The 18,313-nt window shown below is 42.2% G+C and overlaps 1 protein-coding gene across 2 annotated transcripts in view; it reads left to right on the forward strand.

Moving 5' to 3' along the window:
- Positions 1 to 18,313, forward strand: part of anapc1 (anaphase promoting complex subunit 1) — a 64,188-nt gene that overhangs the window by 18,623 nt on the left and 27,252 nt on the right. For both annotated transcript variants that reach the window (XM_079513358.1, XM_079513359.1), the window contains exons 19-40: positions 280 to 411; positions 1,129 to 1,203; positions 1,574 to 1,854; positions 3,210 to 3,301; positions 3,826 to 3,974; positions 6,529 to 6,607; positions 7,300 to 7,342; positions 7,864 to 7,937; positions 8,278 to 8,456; positions 8,789 to 8,875; positions 8,975 to 9,114; positions 9,480 to 9,598; positions 9,724 to 9,854; positions 10,054 to 10,194; positions 11,691 to 11,843; positions 12,303 to 12,384; positions 13,244 to 13,335; positions 14,824 to 14,958; positions 15,184 to 15,266; positions 17,391 to 17,469; positions 17,673 to 17,747; positions 18,127 to 18,188. In XM_079513358.1, coding sequence (XP_079369484.1) covers positions 280 to 411; positions 1,129 to 1,203; positions 1,574 to 1,854; positions 3,210 to 3,301; positions 3,826 to 3,974; positions 6,529 to 6,607; positions 7,300 to 7,342; positions 7,864 to 7,937; positions 8,278 to 8,456; positions 8,789 to 8,875; positions 8,975 to 9,114; positions 9,480 to 9,598; positions 9,724 to 9,854; positions 10,054 to 10,194; positions 11,691 to 11,843; positions 12,303 to 12,384; positions 13,244 to 13,335; positions 14,824 to 14,958; positions 15,184 to 15,266; positions 17,391 to 17,469; positions 17,673 to 17,747; positions 18,127 to 18,188 — 2,483 coding nt within the window. The remainder of the gene's footprint in view (positions 1 to 279; positions 412 to 1,128; positions 1,204 to 1,573; positions 1,855 to 3,209; positions 3,302 to 3,825; positions 3,975 to 6,528; positions 6,608 to 7,299; positions 7,343 to 7,863; positions 7,938 to 8,277; positions 8,457 to 8,788; positions 8,876 to 8,974; positions 9,115 to 9,479; positions 9,599 to 9,723; positions 9,855 to 10,053; positions 10,195 to 11,690; positions 11,844 to 12,302; positions 12,385 to 13,243; positions 13,336 to 14,823; positions 14,959 to 15,183; positions 15,267 to 17,390; positions 17,470 to 17,672; positions 17,748 to 18,126; positions 18,189 to 18,313) is intronic.

The raw sequence follows: 18,313 nt of genomic DNA on the forward strand, positions 1-18,313 counted from the left end.
CAGGTCAAGCTTTCTTCGCTTGGACAAGGATGGGTTGGGGAGGGACTTAGTGAAGGGCTAATTGCTGCAAAATGACGCAAAGGTCCCACTGTAAATTAGCACATGGGTAGGGGCCTGCACTTTTAAGCTTAATGTTAACTACCCATTCATCTCCACAGACATGATCAAATAAATGCTAATATGCTACTTAGGCATTGGAATAATATATAATACCTGTGTAACTATGATGTTACGATTGTAATGTATTGTCTTATTTATGTTGAACTTTTATGTCTTCAGGTTTTAGTGAAGTGGTACAACATCTACAATGCACCTGGCGGTCCCGGCATTCATACCGAATGGAACCAGTTTGTCACCTGTTTGATGTCCCTCATGGGCTACAACACTGAACACCTGAGCTGGGCACGCAGTGTGAGTATTCTCACTATTCTGGCATATAGCCTCCTAGCCTGGCTAATAAGCCAGACTCAAATCACACTGTCGTGTGGTATTTGAGTCTGGAGATGCTGTGTATGGATCTTGTTTCCTGGGGGGCGGGTTCAAACATTTTATCTTTGACGCAATTGGTCAGAGCTACTGTCAGTCAAAGGTCTCAAGCATTGAACGTCACTGTACCAAAGCCCGCCCATATTGCATACCGTGTCCCTATTGGCCACACCAGTTCTCTGGTGTAGGAAATGGGCGTACAATTGAGCCTCTCCAGACCGTAATCCGCCGGCAGGCAATTTTTTTTTGTGCCAACGGCTGATTCGGTCTGGCTTATTAACCAGGCTAATAGCCTCCAACATTGATTTAAGTGTGATGTTGTATTTTACACTGTACACAGTATGTGAAATGGTAGTTGTCTCTCTGTTTATTTCTGCGCTGTGAGATATTATATATAATCATAGGCAGCTGTTGCCCTTGTTATTAAAGCGCTCTAATCAGGGTTTGGTTTGATCTGGAATACCAGGTGATGGTGATTAACAATGTGGTAGCCAGCACAGCAGTACCTGTGGTCCATTGAGGACTGGAGTTGAAAACTGTTGTTCTTCTATTGTATACCATGGCGTATGTATGTTGTGTGTGTTATGACTGCTCCAGCTAGCTGTTTCTTGAGCTGCTTGCACCTTGTTGTTGTGTCTCCAGCTCCACTTTGAAGTGCCTCTCTCTCCAGTCATTGCAGCCAAGAAGGCTCGTCCCTCGGATGGAGGCTCTGATGAGGTCAGTGGTTAGAGTCCCTTTGATTTATGTTCTATTCTTTTTACTATCTTAATTTTCACATTTCATTGTCAGGGGTGCAGGTTTAAAAAACATTACTGCTCCCTATTATTAGCCTGACATGACAAATATATCATTATGGATAGTTTTTTTTCTTGTTTTCATAAGTTTCTGTTTTGCATGCTGTGATGTGAGTGAATTCAACATGCACAGAAAAAACATTTTCATTTCCTTCACCCCAAAATGTTTTTCCTATGAATTACTTGCCCCATGAAGCCTTGAATTCATCAAAGTGTTTGTCGAAAAACATTTTTTAACCCATTTTATGGGTGAAGCATTCCTTAATGGACCTCTTCATGACTTCCCTGTGAAGGACTGGGAGCACCTTCTGGGCTCCCACTACCACCGTCAGATGGCCAGCCAGCCTGTGTGTGGACCAACGGTGTCCTACCCTGCCCCTGCTGCCAGTGCCACCGCTCCCTCGGATACGGACCATTCCAGTCCGTGCCTAAGGTTGGACAGTTCGGCTCCTCTGTTCTCCCACATCCCTGCATTGTTCTATGTTCTCCATCTGCTCTACCAAGAACTGCTGCTGGATGAGTTGCAGCGAGCTGGAGCCAAATCTCTGGTCTGTGTGCTGCAACAACTGGCCAGGTACAGTAGCTGGGTTTGCAGGAAGTGTCGTGTGTTTATCGTTGTGTGTGTGAGTGCAGATAGCAGTGTGACTTAGGTCTTAGGGCATTCACTTCTAGTCATTTTTACTAGTTGACTAGTTGCCTAGTTTACTACTCGACTAGTCGACTAGTTGTTTAACCACCTATTATGTAAAATAAAAATAACAACTTTAATTTTTTTTATTTTTTTGGAAATAAATATTTGTACATTTAAAAACTGTGTACATTGGTGACTATAACTATAATCTACCTGATCTTGATCAACTATCTTGTCAACTAGTACCAGCAAGGTCGACTAGTGGATTTACTAGTCGACTAGTAAACTAGTCGACTAGTTGCTTAATGCCCTAGTGTGACTGTGTGTTTAGTTGTTCATAACATTTGACCAGAGGGCTGATTTTCACTCCACACCAACATTCACTGCAAATTCGATTTATCAGCCCTTATTCTTATATTAGAATTCTAATTTAGAATTCTACAACGTAAAGTGACAGGAGCATTTAAAGCCATGATAATTAGTGGACAGGATCATAATTTTTTTTTTTATTATTTATGTTATTGTATTACATTTAAAACATTTTATTTTAATTTGTAATACATTGTAAGGTCTTCATCAGGCAACATATTTTGTCTGAAACATTTGATGAAGACCTTACAATGGAGCTGTCAATGGATCTCTAAACAAGTGTGCGCATGTTTCTTCCTTCTCCTTGTTCACTTCTAGCCAACAGGATTAAAACTTATCTAAGGCTACACTAATTGAGTTGATACTGTGAATCCCAGAATGATAAAGTAACAACCAATACAGTAGATGGTAACTAATTACACTCAAGTCTGTTTCTTCGGTAATTACTCTCAAGTCATTCCTAATGAATAGATGTTAATTAGTCTTAAGTCTGTTTTTAATAATGAATTGTCTGTTTCTTAATGAGTAGAAAGGGGAATAGAAATGGGATGCCACTGACGAGAGGAGTGACATTTTCACATTTGATTTACCACTGGGTGATAACTAATTAGATTAATAACAGTAGTACTCTTAACCCATTTTGGGCGGGAACCCCTTTTGGTGTTAGCATTATGTTATGCTAGCTCATAGCGCGCCACCGAGTGGCGCGTTACGAGCTTGTAGGTCTGCTATTTTTGAAAAATCGAAGAACGACTGACATAGAAACATAGCTTTTTCAGAAAACTGTCGGGATGTAGAAGACATTTTTAGAATCTGATCTCAGGTCAAAATGGGTTAACCTTATTATTTGATAAGAAATATTGATATTGTTTTACAAAAACTATTTTGTTTTTGTCCTTCAATCCATCACTTCTATGCTGTATATCCAGGGACCTGCAGTTGCAGCACTATGTTGATCAGTACTGGAGAGACTACCCTTCATTCATCAGCAGCTTCACTGAAACATGCCTTATAGACCAAGGTAAGACATATTATTAACCAATTCTTTATTGGTGCAACAGATAATTAAAATTATCAATCAGATAAATTATTAAAAAAAGCATCAATTTGAAATGTTCCAAAATACAGAAATAGCAGACCGGCATTTGAAACCGGCACACGTTCCCACAGCATGCAAACATTAAACATGCCAGTAAATTGCAGGCACTTAAAGCGACGGGGAACATGGTAAAACATCTTCTTCAGGGTATTAATGGTGTTGATAGTTGATACCCTGAAGAAAACTTTTGTCTAAATGTTGGTAGCCTTGTAGGTAGAGGGAGATTGAAGATTTAGATGAGTCGTCAGATTGCGGCAGAAAATTGTGAGGTTGCAATGGGGGGTGTATTCCACAGTTTGGGAGCCAGGAAGGGGAAGTGTCTAGGATACGTGGAGCATTGTCCAGGGTGTTATCGGAAGGGTTCAGACAGCTTATCTGAGTGAAGTAATGTGGATCAATGTTTTTGAGGGTAAATCCTCACATACTGTTTATGACACTCCTTTCAGCTCAGATTGGCCAGATGCAGCGTCCGTTATTCCTGAGGGCGGAGCCTCCCAGCATCTTCAGTTGGCTCAGCAGCTGTCTGAGAGGGGAGGAAGTCCCGCCCTTCCCCTTCCTGCCAGTCATCTGCCAGAGGACCAGGCTTTTGGTTCTGGTATGGGAAACATTCTCTAAACACCCCCCCAGTTATGACAAAAATGCAATCTTCTGAACTGTTCTCCACTGATATATCATCTCAAAGTATTACTTAATCAGAGTTTAACCCATTTTAACCTGAGATCAGATTCTACATCCTGACAGTTTTCTGAAAAAGCTATGTTTCTATGTCAGTCGTTCTTCGATTCTTCAAAAATAGCAGATCTACAAGCTCGTAGCGCGCCACTCGGTGGCGCGCTATGAGCTTGTAGATCTGCTATTTTTCAATAGCTAAAGCATAACATAATGCTAACACCAAAAGGGGTTCCCGCCCAAAATGGGTTCTGCAACAGTTGCACAACATGAAATGTTCAAAACCCTTGACAAGAAGCCTAATACAGAAGTGAAAATGGCACAACAGGTCACATTTACATTCAGGGCTGACCAGCACAGTCCAGTAGCCTCAGTGATACTTTTAACTCCCAAGGGTGTACAAATATGGGTCCGTTTGGTTACATTCGTACCCTCTCAGAGTTATTTTGAGTGTATGAGTGAGAAAGAGGAACAATGGAAGGTGAAAGCGTTATAATGTGATTGCAGACCATACGTCAGCAGTGAAAGTACCGGTATTGTGATGAGGCTGTCTTGTCTGTGTACATACATGTACGTCACTCACTCTGCCATGACTCGATACAGTGTATTATCGTCAAATCACAAAGGACCATTCAATGTAATACACTGTATGGTGCAATGTGGCTACGTGACTCTACGCACACCTACACAGACAATGTACAAATGGATAAATTAACTGTGAGGATTTTACTGAGTAGGTTTGTTTTCTATTGTTTGTTTGTTTTCTGAACATAAAAGGCAATTTTCTGTAATTAAGTAAATGAGAGTGATGTGACTGACATAGCCCTGGGTAGTAGTAGGTAAACATCCCAGCCTGGCGTAGATCTGCTCTCCAGGGAGTATGTGCTCTATTTGCACACGTGGGAGTGTGTAGTGTAGTGCTGAATGCTGAATGTCCTCGTACATCTTCATCCAACCTTCATTTAGCCGCACAGGGAACACCAAATTGAGTCCAAACATTTATTTGCAATGATTATCCATCACAACCAGAGTAGCACACAGACAGACAGACGGACAGACAGACACATAGAGACAGACAGGCTGGTGGAGAGACTTGCTGAGAGACAGACAGACAGACACACACATAGAGACAGACATGGGCTGGTGGAGAGACTTGCTGAGAGACAGACAGACAGACGTCAGGCCAGCGGAGAAAGAGACATACATAATATAATTCAAAACGTTATATGCTAGCCAAGGTGTGGATTTGTGGAATATTGATTTGCCAAAATACAAGACCTTAATGAAGTAAAACTATAAATGCATGCATATACTGTATACAGACAAACAAAAAAACAGATTACACAGATGTCCCTCTCTGTGTAAATGATTAGAAGCTTGACGTGTCTAACGCCACATGTTTGTGACGCAGTGAGACACACACACATTGCCCACTGACCGTGTGTTTTCCGTGCTGTGTTTCTAACGTTCCGTGTTGTTGACACCATAAAGTATTACACTTGTTTACAATAGGGCCCACCATTTTCAATTCATCAAAACATTTAGAGACGCACGAATATACACAACTATATAGTCAAAACAGGAACTCATCATAGGAGGGGAAAAGAAACGTATACAGTGAGGGGGAACAGGGGGTTTCTCCGTCAATGTCATGTGTTCTCTGCTCCGTGTTGTTTCTCCGTGAATGTCGTGTGTCCGCCGTCCGTGTATATTCTCGGGCCATCGCATCGATATAAGTTGCACTGAGAAGAGAAGACAAGTGCATTTGTTGTGGTCCAGCACATCACGGAAATTGAAACGGCAAAAGCTGGGTTGAAAACGCAAAAGGAACTGGTCGGAATAACGTGTTCCTTCCACGTGCTACGTCCAGCCGGGGAAATTCTGTCAGGTGAAAAGAAGCACATTCAGTAGATCCTGAATTTAGATTTAGTCCCATGTTCGAATGCCCCCGCCCCCCCTGTAAAAAATAGCTAAAATTGCTAAAACGAAAGAAAGCAGCGAATGAAAGAAAAAAGAAAACACTCATCTTTTACTTTCTCTAATGACAACCTAAAACAAGAAACTTGGTTGAAAAAAACTAAAGTTGTCAAAGCATCCTGGAATTAAAAAGTGAATCATTATGAGAGGGTTAGATAAGTTCCCTAGCCCTCAGTGTTTAGCTTTGACTCATAAGATGAGACGTATGTCTTGTTAATGTGCCTGTACAGTTTTGTTCTGGTCTAAATGTGCAGACGATGCTGACTTTTTTTGTTGGTCTGTTCTCCTGTCCTCCTCTGCTCTCTCTCCCTCATATTTCTCCCTGTGCCATTTCCCTCTGTCTGTCTGTCTGTCTGTCTGTCTGTCTGTCTGTCTGTCTGTCTGTCTGTCTGTCTGTCTGTCTGTCTGTCTGTCTGTCTGTCTGTCTGTCTGTCTGTCTGTCTGTCTGTCTGTCTCTCACACTCTTCTCTTTCCCTCGTTTTCTTCTTGATCTTTTCCATCAGAGTTATGCTCTCTATATTGTTGGCGATGAGAACGCCATCTCATCTGACATCTCAAAGTACCTAGCCAAGCTTACTGCAGGTGAGTGTATAATGTTGGTATACATCATTTGACTTTATTCAGTGTGTGTGTGTGTGTGTGTCCATCCATATGCATGTTTTATATTAGGGGTGTAAATCGCAAGCATTGTGACGGTACAATACCATATAGATTCTACAAACAATTTAATTTCAGGGGCTACAAGCGAGATGATATCTTGTGCCCGATTAACACAGTCATGCTCTACTTGCATCAGCTCTCAAACAAGCAAAGCGAAATACAATTGAACGTGTGACACTCTGCCCTGTCGTTTTACCTCTCTCCTTTTGATCCATCATCCTGCATCTAAAAACGACCAGTGTACTGTAGCTTTTGGACAGAAGACAAGCAAGTACTTCAAACGCCATATTCAGGACATATCGAGGACCCCCTCGGAAACGAGATGATGCATCTCAAGGGGCTTATCCTCCAAATACAGTTCAAATATATCCAAATACTAGGGGACAGAAGGACGAGCCGAGCGTGCTCTACTGTCAATAGATTGAATGTTCTTCGAATTCTTTAATTTACCGCAGCAGCAGTCTTGACAAACGGATGTGTTTCGACTACTCATGCCTTCATCAGCATTTTAATCTCTCTACTTGTCTCTCATTCTACACTCTGTTTCTGTCTTCTCTCCTTAAAACATGGTGCTTTCCATAAATCTTCTTCCCTTCTACCACCTCCTCTCTCAGGTCAGAAGTCGTGTGTATCAATCAGTGAATCAACCTATAGAAGGTAAACCAGGTCTTATATTCAGTATAACAAGAATTCTATCTAATGGTAAAGTGCACCCCAGAAAGCTAAGGCTAAAGTGAAAGTCCTTGTATGAATGAATGAATGAATGAATGAATGAAATATTTATTTTCGTGTCATGCCACTTTGGCCCATCCCATATGGGATTATATGACACATTTCACAGAGTACATTGGATACAACTGACACTACAGTCCTTCCTGTTCATACATATTTGTATATTATTCGAACAAAAAAGAAAGAAAACAAAACGAAAATAAACAACTTACATTGTAAGTTTCCATTGATGCACCATTTTTGAGTGGTGCAAACCACTCCAATAACCAGCTTCGTCTGTATCTATGTATGTGTGTACCTGTACGTGGGGCCACGTACAGATGAGCATGGTTGCTATGGTTAGTGTGTGACGTAGTGTGTGAACAGTTGCACCACTCAGTTCACACGGGGTGTGATTTTTTTCCTATTCAGCTGCATTTACTAATGCTCTGTGTGTTTATTTCCAGGCAAAGCAGTATGAAGTCTGAGACGTCCAACGAGAGTCTGGCTGAGAAACTTGTTGTCTGGCTTACCTCAGCAGGTAAGACAAGCAAATGTTTATGAAATAAAAATTTGCAGGCCATATTAACTGAGTGAGATGGACTCTGGTGGGGTTTCCATCACAGACCAGCATGGGTCATGGCTTCCTGCTGACCTCCAATCTCAGGCCTGCAGTGCCCCTATCTGGTCCATACTGCTGGCCTGAGATTGGTTTTCTTCTACCCATCTAATCAGGGACTGCTTAACCTTGTTGGGACAGCTGGTAAATGCTATCTATGCATCCATAGAATATAAAACTAGCAGTAGTATCAGTCAAAAAGACAAGAGCTTTGCAGGACAGTTTCATTGTCTCCTTTTTCCTCTTCCTCTCATTGGTCCAGGCTTCACCCTGAAAGATTTGGAGTCTGTCCCATTTGGTGTGGCGCTGCCAATCAGAGAGGCCATCTACCATTGTAGGGAGCAGCCGTGTTCAGATTGGTCGGAGGAGGTCTGTCTGTTGATTGGGCGACAGGACCTGACCAAGCAAGCTCACAAGATGACCGTGGCCAAAAAGAAGGCAGTAAGGGTTTACGCTCTAAGGGTTAAAGTGGAATTTTACTTTAACACATTTCTGGGGTCTTTTTAATGTCTACTCTGGCTTTTGTGTGTAGACTGTGCAGTGTGCACCCCACTACAGTTTATTTGCTTGATTCAATATTTAAATATTTGATCAGACACGCGCCCCTCCTGCCGAAGCCCATTCTGTACAACTACTGTACAAATTCCATATTAACCATGTTAAACACAACATTGAAAACACACGTCTGGACATAACAAACCCCTACAGCGACAATATGGACCTTAGCTGTCCATGTGCGTCTCTTCACTGTGTGTCTGCGTGTGTGTGTCCAGTCTGTAGGCTCGGGACTGAATCTGGAACCTCCCACTACCACAGAGGCCGACGAGGAGGAGGACGGGATGTCTGACATTATCCAGGAGGTGAGATAAGAGGAGGAGGTCCAGCTCTATCTGGATAAGCACCCTGTCTAAAGAAAATACATCCTGCTTTAACCCTCCATCCATCCTCCTCACCTATAGGTGACAGGCCTGATCTGGAGTCAGGACCTGAGGGTCCATGAGGTTCGAAGGCTCCTCCAGAGCTCCAGGCCCGTGAGGGTCAGTGTGGTCCAGCTACCAGAGGTGTCAGACCATGAGTTCATAGAGGAGAAAGAGAACAAGTGAGTTAATGCATTTTGGCCTGACCTCGAAATTTAAAAAAAGTTCTTCTAAATCCTCCAGTTTTCTGAAATAAATATTTTCATGATTTTTCAAAAATAGCAGACCTACAAGCTCATAGCGCGCCACTCGGTGGCGCGCTACGAGCTTGTAGATCTGCTATTTTTCAATAGCTAAAGTATAACAGAATGCTTGAAAACACAAAGTGGTGTGGTACATGCATTTTCAAATGTTCGTCTTTTCTATCTTTCATCAATTTTGTTCTTTCTTTCACCTCTGTGTCCCTCAATGTCCCTCACTCTGGCTCTCCTTCTCTTTTTCAAACGCCATTCTTCCTCCTCCTCCCCCTCCGCCCCCTCGCCCTCAGACTCCTCCAGTTGTGTCAGAGGACCATGTCGCTCCCAGTGGGTCGAGGTCTGTTCACTCTCTTCTCCTATCACCCCGTACCAACCGAGCCCCTGCCAGTACCCAAACTCAATCTCACAGGTAACAATATTTTATTTTGATGTATATTTATTTTGTGGAAACTCTTGATAGGTAGACTGGTTGGTTGATTGATAGATGGATGGATGTAATTGGTCTGTATAATAGTCTGTTCTGATCCTGTCCAGGTCGTGCTCAACCCAGGAACACCATGGTGGACCTGAACAGTGGGAACATTGACGTTCCTCCCAATATGACCAGCTGGTCCAGCTTCCATAATGGAGTGGCAGCTGGACTAAAGATAGCCCCTGCCTCACAGGTATGTGTGTCTGTTTGTATGTGATTTTGATTTCTGGGTATCTGTGTATTGTTTGTTTGTGTGTTAAAGTAATTTGAAGCTGAAGATGTTTTTTTGTGTGTTATATTTCTTTAATTTAATTCCAACGCGGTGTATCCATATCCAATTAAAAAGTCGCTGGCCTTTGGACTAAATAGTATCCCTTTTGTTTGTATTTAAGGTGGACTCAGCATGGATAGCCTACAACAAGCCAAAGAGTCCTGAGTTGGCCAATGAGTACGCAGGCTTCCTTATGGCTCTGGGCCTCAATGGACACCTCACCAAGCTCGCCACGCTCAATATACATGACTATCTCACCAAGGTAGACACAGCTGTTCACTTTGTCATTGACCCAGTTCAGTGGGCATGCTAGAGCCTCAGCCTATACAGGATGCATGGGGTAATAATAATAATAAACTTTATTTATATAGCACCTTTCATACATAAAATGCAACCCAAAGTGCTTCACATAAAAAATAACAAGCAGCGGAATGCCGAAAAACTAAAAAGCAGGTCAATACAAGACACGCTATATACAAATTAGCAAATAAAATGATCATATCAGTACTGCATTTGAACTATAAATCTCACTAACCTCTGTCAGCAAGTTGCTGCTTTTGCCATCTCGACCAAACCAAAATTGTAGTTTGAATATAAACCCATGATCTAAGACACGGTTGTCCTTTGATCTGTGGTATGCATCACATAACTGTGGTAATAATTTATTACAATGTAAACCAATTGGTGTGGCATGTTCTCTGGGAAGAAATGACTGTTCAGCACCAGGGGCTGCATCTCTCATTAGACCCCTGTGGACACTAGCATTCAAGTCAGTGTGTCTCTGTGGCCACTTTTGGTACATGTAGTAGAGACATAAAGAAGAGCCATGATTAATGCCGGCTTTGCGTATACCGGTAGTTTATTATTATAATTTTTTTACACAGAACCAATCAAAGCTGCCCCTGTGTGTGCTCTTTCATGTCATGCCAGCATCCCAGAATTGTGTACCACAACAGTGTCAACCTCCTAGTATTCAAAATAAAATACTGAAAGTACTGAAAATACTCTGACAAGTGGCAGAAGAATGAATTAATGAATACATTAATTAATGTGTTAAACAGGAACACACTCCAGTCACACTTCATGCCAGTGTTACCATTCCTTGGATCAATGTGTAGAGCAAGGTATTAATGGTTTACGGGCCACCCATACTTAAATAAATGCCCTCGTGGTTTTGAAAGCTAATAACTGTCCAACGAATGTCAAACTTTGACGTGAAACGGTACACTGTAAAATCGATCAACTATTCCATCTAAAAAATATTGCTACCTGTGAAAGGTATAAATCCAAATATTGTATTCTTTCTGTTGCTTCTGTGCATGGTTATCAAAGAACCGGAAGTAGGCTAGTGATTCCATTTTGGCTCATAAACATGAACCTTAACTATTTGAGCATGAGTTGCACATGAAATATCTCATAATCTAGTCCGAGTCCAGGATGAACACCAGTGAAAATGTCACTACATTTATGGTTATCTATCTTTATGTACATGATTAACCTTGTACCTGCTCCCATCCATAATTTGGACTTCCATCATGCACAGCTCGGTACAACTCAAGGCTCTACCAAAGTCCAACATTGCTTTAACACCTGCTGTATGTGAAATAAGATAATAAGATAATTTTCCTGAAATAAGTGAACTGGCCTAATAACGTTTAGATTAATCATCTGTGTGAAATGATGTCTCAATTCTGCCATCTTCATCTGTCAGGCCCTCTCTATATCTGTTAACTGTGTCTCCCTCGCACTCTCTGTCAGGGTCATGAGATGACCAGTATCGGTCTGTTACTGGGTGTGTCATCAGCCAAACTGGGAACTATGGACATGTCAATCACCCGTCTCCTCAGCATCCACATCCCCGCTCTGCTCCCGCCCACTTCCACCGAGTTAGATGTTCCACATAATGTACAGGTGTGTGTTTGAACTGTATAGTATGTTTGATCTGTCATAATAACAAAGTACAGGACAGGTGTGTGTTTGATATGTCATAACATACATTACAGATGTGGGTACGATCTGTCATTTAACCCATTTAGACCTGACATCGAAATAAATAAAAAAGTCTTCTGAAAGAATATATATTCAAAGATTTGTGCCACATTTTCTGTATTTTTCAAAAATAGCAGACCTACAAGCTCGTAGCGCGCCACTCGGTGGCGCGCTGTAGGTCTGCTATTTTTGAGAAATTGTGAAAATGAGGCACAGATCTTTGAATATATATTCTTTCAGAACACTTTCTTTTTTTTCTTTTTTTTTTACATCAGGCCTAAATGGTTTAAGAACCTTTGACATACAGTACACAGTAAGATGTGTGTTGGGGTGTTCATGTGTCCTTATGGATGAGTTTGATTCTCCTCTCCTTCTGTACAGGTAGCAGCAGTGGTAGGCATTGGATTAGTGTACCAGGGAACAGGACACAGACACAACGCTGAGGTCCTGCTTGCTGAAATCGGTACATTTATTTCCTTTCCCGACAGTTACTGTTTTTCGTGTGCCCCTGTCTGAGCAGAAGGTCTGGAAACTACTTAGAATGGAAGAAAAAACGAAACAAGAGAATGACTCGTCATAACTCCCAGGTGCAGCAAGTGCTGCTGCTTGGTCGTTGTGGTTTTTATCTTTTTATTTTCATTATTATTATTATAATTTCTTCCCAATTTTTTTCCCCCTTTCCCCCCCCCCCAATTTCGTATGTTTCTCTGTCACAACCTCCCGGTTTGTTTCTGACGTTCTTTTGTTGGTTCACTCACTGTGTTTTGTTATGGCTTTCTCTCTAGCTCCAGTTAGCTCATAACATTAGCTTCTGTTGCTGTCCGTCCAACGCATGGACCAACGTCACTCGTCACTGGTGTTGAGTGTTAACCCCTTACAACAGCAGCAGCCAATAGGGCTTCACGTTGTGGTGTTCAGACTATGGGTTTTATGGGTAAATCTCCCATTGGCTTAGAGGCAGCCAATCATGAAAAAGTGTCCACTAAGGTCACATCTTTACAAGTGCTGTCGAATGTAGTCCAGCATCTGGAAAAAACAGTTGGAAAGCCTACATTTTAGGAGTGACGGTTATAAGTCCAACAAATCTAAAATCCGTCTCAGAGAGTATCATCTTTTTGTAACCTAACTATACATATCTTCATGATTCCAGTTATTAGAAGAAACCAGATTAATGTTTATTTTTATTTTTGTCATGTCATTTTACACACCGTAAACCTATTTATTGACAGTAACCCCATGTGGGTAAATGTACTCAGTTTATTGACAGTAACCCCGTGTGTGGGTAAATGTACTCAGTGAAGTTGGTATTGTGTGTTTTCTAGGCCGGCTCCCAGGTCCAGAGATGGAGTTCTCTACAGATAGAGAGTCCTATTCGTTGGCCGCTGGATTGGCCCTGGGCATGGTTTGTCTGGGGGTGCGTCTCACCACACACACACACACACACACACACACACACACACACACACACACACACACACACACACACACACACACGATGAATGGAATTAATCAGAGACTCCACATAACAAAAGCAAAACCATTAAAAATACAATCCGTACATAAAGTCCTAAATGTAACGCCCGCGTGAAAGTCCAATATCTTAAGGAATGTTTTACTAAAACCAGATGATACGCACTCACTGGATCCCCTTTTAGATTGCCTCACTGTCACCGCCATAAAAACCTGCATGTCAGACACATTTTCTCCTGCTCAACAACCATATAACAGAAATCTTACTCTTTGGCTCCCCCACACACAACAAATAATATCACCACCTCCCTCAGCCCACTGACATGCAAACCGGGTGTGCTCCTAGACTCAGCTCAGCAAAATATTTTTTTGGTCGACCCACGACCAAAAAGTCTCAGGAGTTCCAAGTGCTTCTCTCTCTAGACCGCAGCTCGTCCAGAACGCTGCTGCTATTCCGTCCTGACTGGCACAAGAAAGTGGGATCACATCACATTTACTCCCATCTTAGCTTCCCTTCCCTCGCTTCCTGTCAAATCCAGAATACTTTATGTGAGTTGCTTCCTCCATCTGATCAAGATCAGCAGAACAGGAGCTCCTCAAAGTTAACACGCAACCGCTTAAAGTTAAAAGGTGACCGTTCCTTTTTGGTCGCTGCTCCACAATTGTGAAACAGCCTACAGGACCTATTAGGTCGGCATCCTCTGTTGATATTTTTAAAAGCAGACTCAAAACACACCTGTTAAATAAACCTCCTGCCTTGGAGAAACGGTCGAACACTCTTTTCATGTGCTCCCACATTTTTACCGTAGCTTTGTGTGTCTGCTTTTCTTTTTGGATGTTCTGTACTTGATGCTTTTGTCTGTGTGTATTGTTCTTTTTGTGTTTTAATTTTGATGTCTTAATACATATATACAGTATACAAAATGTACTTGACTAAAACGCTGCACAAGTCAAAGACAACATCTTGTAGGTAAACAAATAAATATTTCTATAAAACAGAGGTCATGTTCATTCAGTTAGTACAGTAAGTGCACCTCAGCACGATGACACATTTCATTCCTCAAAGGCATATAAATGGCTTAAATGTACACATGGAAGAAAGGCCCAAGTGACACGACTCAGTAGGGGTTGCGTGAATGACAGAGAGTTCCTCTTTGTTTCCAGAAGAAAGGAATGATGTCGAGCTGTCCTAATACAAGTAAAGGCCCTTTCTGTATTGGCCCACTGAGAAAGAGGAAGAGGAGATATTCTCACACTGCATCTACACCCCACCTCCCTTCCCTCCCTCCCGCTGAACTGATTGTTCTGTGTTCCTCTCCCACATTTCTCTACTCCTCCTCTACCATTTATCATGCATCCTATATGCTTGTCACCCTACTCCCTTCTCTTCATGCCTTCTCTCTGCTCTCCATTCCTCCTTCCCTCGCTGCAGCATGGCAGTAACCTGATAGGTATGACAGACCTGAATGTTCCTGAGCAGCTTTATCAGTACATGGTCGGGGGCCACCGCAGGACACAAGCCGGGGCCAACCGTGAGAAACACAAGTCCCCAAGCTACCAGATCAAGGTACACCAATAGAGCGTATGAAAGGAAAATACCAACTACCACTATAGAATGAACAGAATACTGTACAAACACAACCAATTGTAGTTCTCACTGTTGGTAACCCATCATACGGCCAACCAGAAGGAAGTACCCACTCACACAATCTACCACCAACAATCAATCAATAATTAATAGGAAATGTGGCCCAGTTTTTCCTGTGATATTGTGTTATTCTACCTCATCCAGGAAGGTGACACCATCAATGTTGACGTCACTTGTCCTGGAGCCACATTGGCCTTCGCTATGATCTACCTGAAGACCAACAATAGGTGAGGACACAAGAAGACTGCATATTGATGACTTTTGTCTTGCCAAATATGGAGATATGGGATTGTGTTGGATCTTTTCTGCACTTTGCATGTTTTGATTTGTACCATTGCATTGTAGGCAAAAGCAGCTCAGACTGACTCCGCTGCTATAATTTATATTTTAATTTGCACTGGTGCTTTGTCGAATGTCATGAACACAATTGGCCCTTGTTCGGGGGAGGGAAGGCGGGTAGGGAGGGTGATAATTGTCACTGCACGTGATCCTGGGGCGGCACCTGTCAGCAGGCAGTGTTGGGCAAGAGGAGTCTGATGAAGGCTCTGCAACGTCATCCCGGTGGGGGCTCCTCACTGGTAGGATTCAACAGCATTGACAATATAGAAGAATGTGTGTAGGGAGGAATCAATTGCCATAACGACTACATCGGGGATAAAAAGGGTTAAAGTTTTTCATGTGTTTATGAGGTGACAGTACTTCAGTACTAGACCCCTTGGTGTGGTTATTATGCAATGATGTCTTCCCTTTCTATTTGGGGTTTCTTCCTGGAGGCTGACAGTCAAACGTGCCAATGAAAAAAACTGTGGGCTGATATCACAATATCAGCCCCTCCCCTAACCCCTACAGAGCCTTGGAAGTAAGGAAGGCGCCCAAGTTCTTTCCAAAATGGTGTGTGTGCATAGAGCCCATTAAAAAATAAAATGTAAAGATATTTTAAAACATATTTTCCTGAACACAAATACAAAAGTAAGTTGATAATTATGTATATTGACCAAAAAAATAAATAAAGATATAGGGGGGCTGGAGCTGGGGCTGCTGCTGGGGGTGTCTAACACCAGCTCACGTAGACCAGGAAGAGTGCAGTCACATCATCTAGAACAGATGTAAACAAAAAACAAAAACCAACTGCGCGATTGAATAGGAGTTCTAGCGGGCCTCCAGCCCCAGCTTCATCTCCAGCTGCAGCCCCATATCCCCTATATCTTTATTTTTATTTATTTTAAAAAGAAAATGGTCAATATACATAATTTCAACTTACTTTTGTAAAAAAAGGTTTAGGGAGAAATTCCCCTTTAACAAAATCCGTTAACACTCCCATCGCCCAGGACGAAGTTCTTTGTCCTTTCTATTAGTAACGCCCGACACCCAGGACGAAGTATTGTCCAAAAGACGAAGTTTATTGATATGAGAACGGATCCCATGGCTCTATAGCCCAGGAGCGCCTGTTGGGCAATCCTCTGTGACGCGCAAGAGTGAGACGTCATCGAAAAACTCCCTCCCCTGTTTAGCTGATGAAAACAAAAATCTTAAAACGTTCATAACTTGCGATCTAAATCATCCCGTCTAATTATGAAAAAAGATCCTGTGTTAGACGGCGCTCCACGGTCCAGTCGCTAGTCGCGATAGATTTATTCTTGTCTCTCGTTGTTGTCGATCGACTCTAGAACGGTGTGGCTATTGTTAGCTGCTACACACACATCAACAACTTCCGCCGGTCCGTCCGGAAAAGGGGTCCGTGTTTATAAATCGACTGGGCGCTATAATGTAATGGATTAAATAACCCCGGGCAATTAAAGTGTTAATAAGAATATCTCAGAAAGTACTAACAAAAAATGATGACTCAAAAAATACAGAATCTCAATGGACACATGTGAACAAGATGTATAAAATTACTACTAAGTGCAATAACGCTAGTTAATTCAACCCCATGAGATGATGAAATTGTAAGGCAAGTGTGTGTTACTGTCCATGTGTTGCGATGACATACATCAGTATAGTACAACGTACATCACTACACAGACCTTTTTTGTGTGTGTGACCGTGTTATGCACAGGTGACATTAACCTGCGCTGTAATGCACAGAGCAAGACAAAGATCCATCTTAGCGAGCATCCGAACAGAGCACAGCACACTGTAACCTCGCTATGTTGTGTATGTTCATCTCCAAGCACCAAATCACAAATTCTTCACATGGCATCCTTCAGAGCTTTGCTCTGATGTGCCATTGGTCAAGAGACTTGAGTCATCCCTCCATATCCATCAGAGTCTGTCTTCCTATTGGGCAACCCATTATCGGATTTATTAACACCTCCTTGTCACTTCCTAAGTTCCTGGTTTCTGTCTTCCAGGTCGATTGCTGATTGGCTAAAAGCTCCAGACACCATGTTTCTGCTGGACTTCATCAAACCTGAGTTTCTGCTACTGAGGGTGTGTACGCGTGCGTGCGTGCGTGCGTGCATGCGTGCATGCGTGTGTGTGAAAAAATGTCAATTTATTTTCTCATGTCTACTCCTCTACCTTTTTCTAATCATCTCTTTCTTCCTTCTCTCTCACATTCACTTCACTCTTTTTCATTTATCTTGCCTGCTTTTTGTGTTATCTCACTCTCTCTGTTCTCACTCTCTCTTTAGACTCTAGCTAGGTGTATCATTATGTGGGATGAGATCCTGCCAAATGCCGAGTGGGTCAGCAGTAATGTTCCGCTGGTAATAATACACACACACACACACACACACACACACACACACACACACACAATATCTGTGTTTAGGTATGTATAAAATATTCCTCTTTATAAATCATGTGTCCGTCTACTGAAGTTTTTTTTTTTTATGGTTTTTTTTGTGGCTTTCGCATTTTTTTTAAATATTTTTTATGGAGGGACAGACAGTAGGCTGACAGGAAATGGGGAGAGAGATGGGGGGGAAGACATGCAGTAAAGGCCGCCGGGATCGGGAGTCGAACCCGCGGCACACTGCCAGACTGGGTTTCCTGCCAAGGTGCCTGGACCACTGAGCCATGGCCCAGGCCCGTCTACTGAAGTTGTAATAATCATTCCGTTTTGTTGACCTCTTTTCTGTCTAGATCATCTTAGAGAACATTGGCAACACTGTGGTTTCAGAGGATCTCAACATGGAGACACTAGCGTGAGTACTGAAGACAAAGGCTGGAATCTATTTAATAATAATAATAATAAATTGCATTTTATAGCGCTTTTCCAAGTGCTAAAATCACTTTACATTCATTCATACATTGGGAATTGGTCTTAATC

This window comes from Electrona antarctica (assembly GCF_951216825.1).
Source record: "Electrona antarctica genome assembly, chromosome: 10".
In the NCBI taxonomy this organism is placed as follows: Eukaryota; Metazoa; Chordata; class Actinopteri; order Myctophiformes; family Myctophidae; genus Electrona; species Electrona antarctica.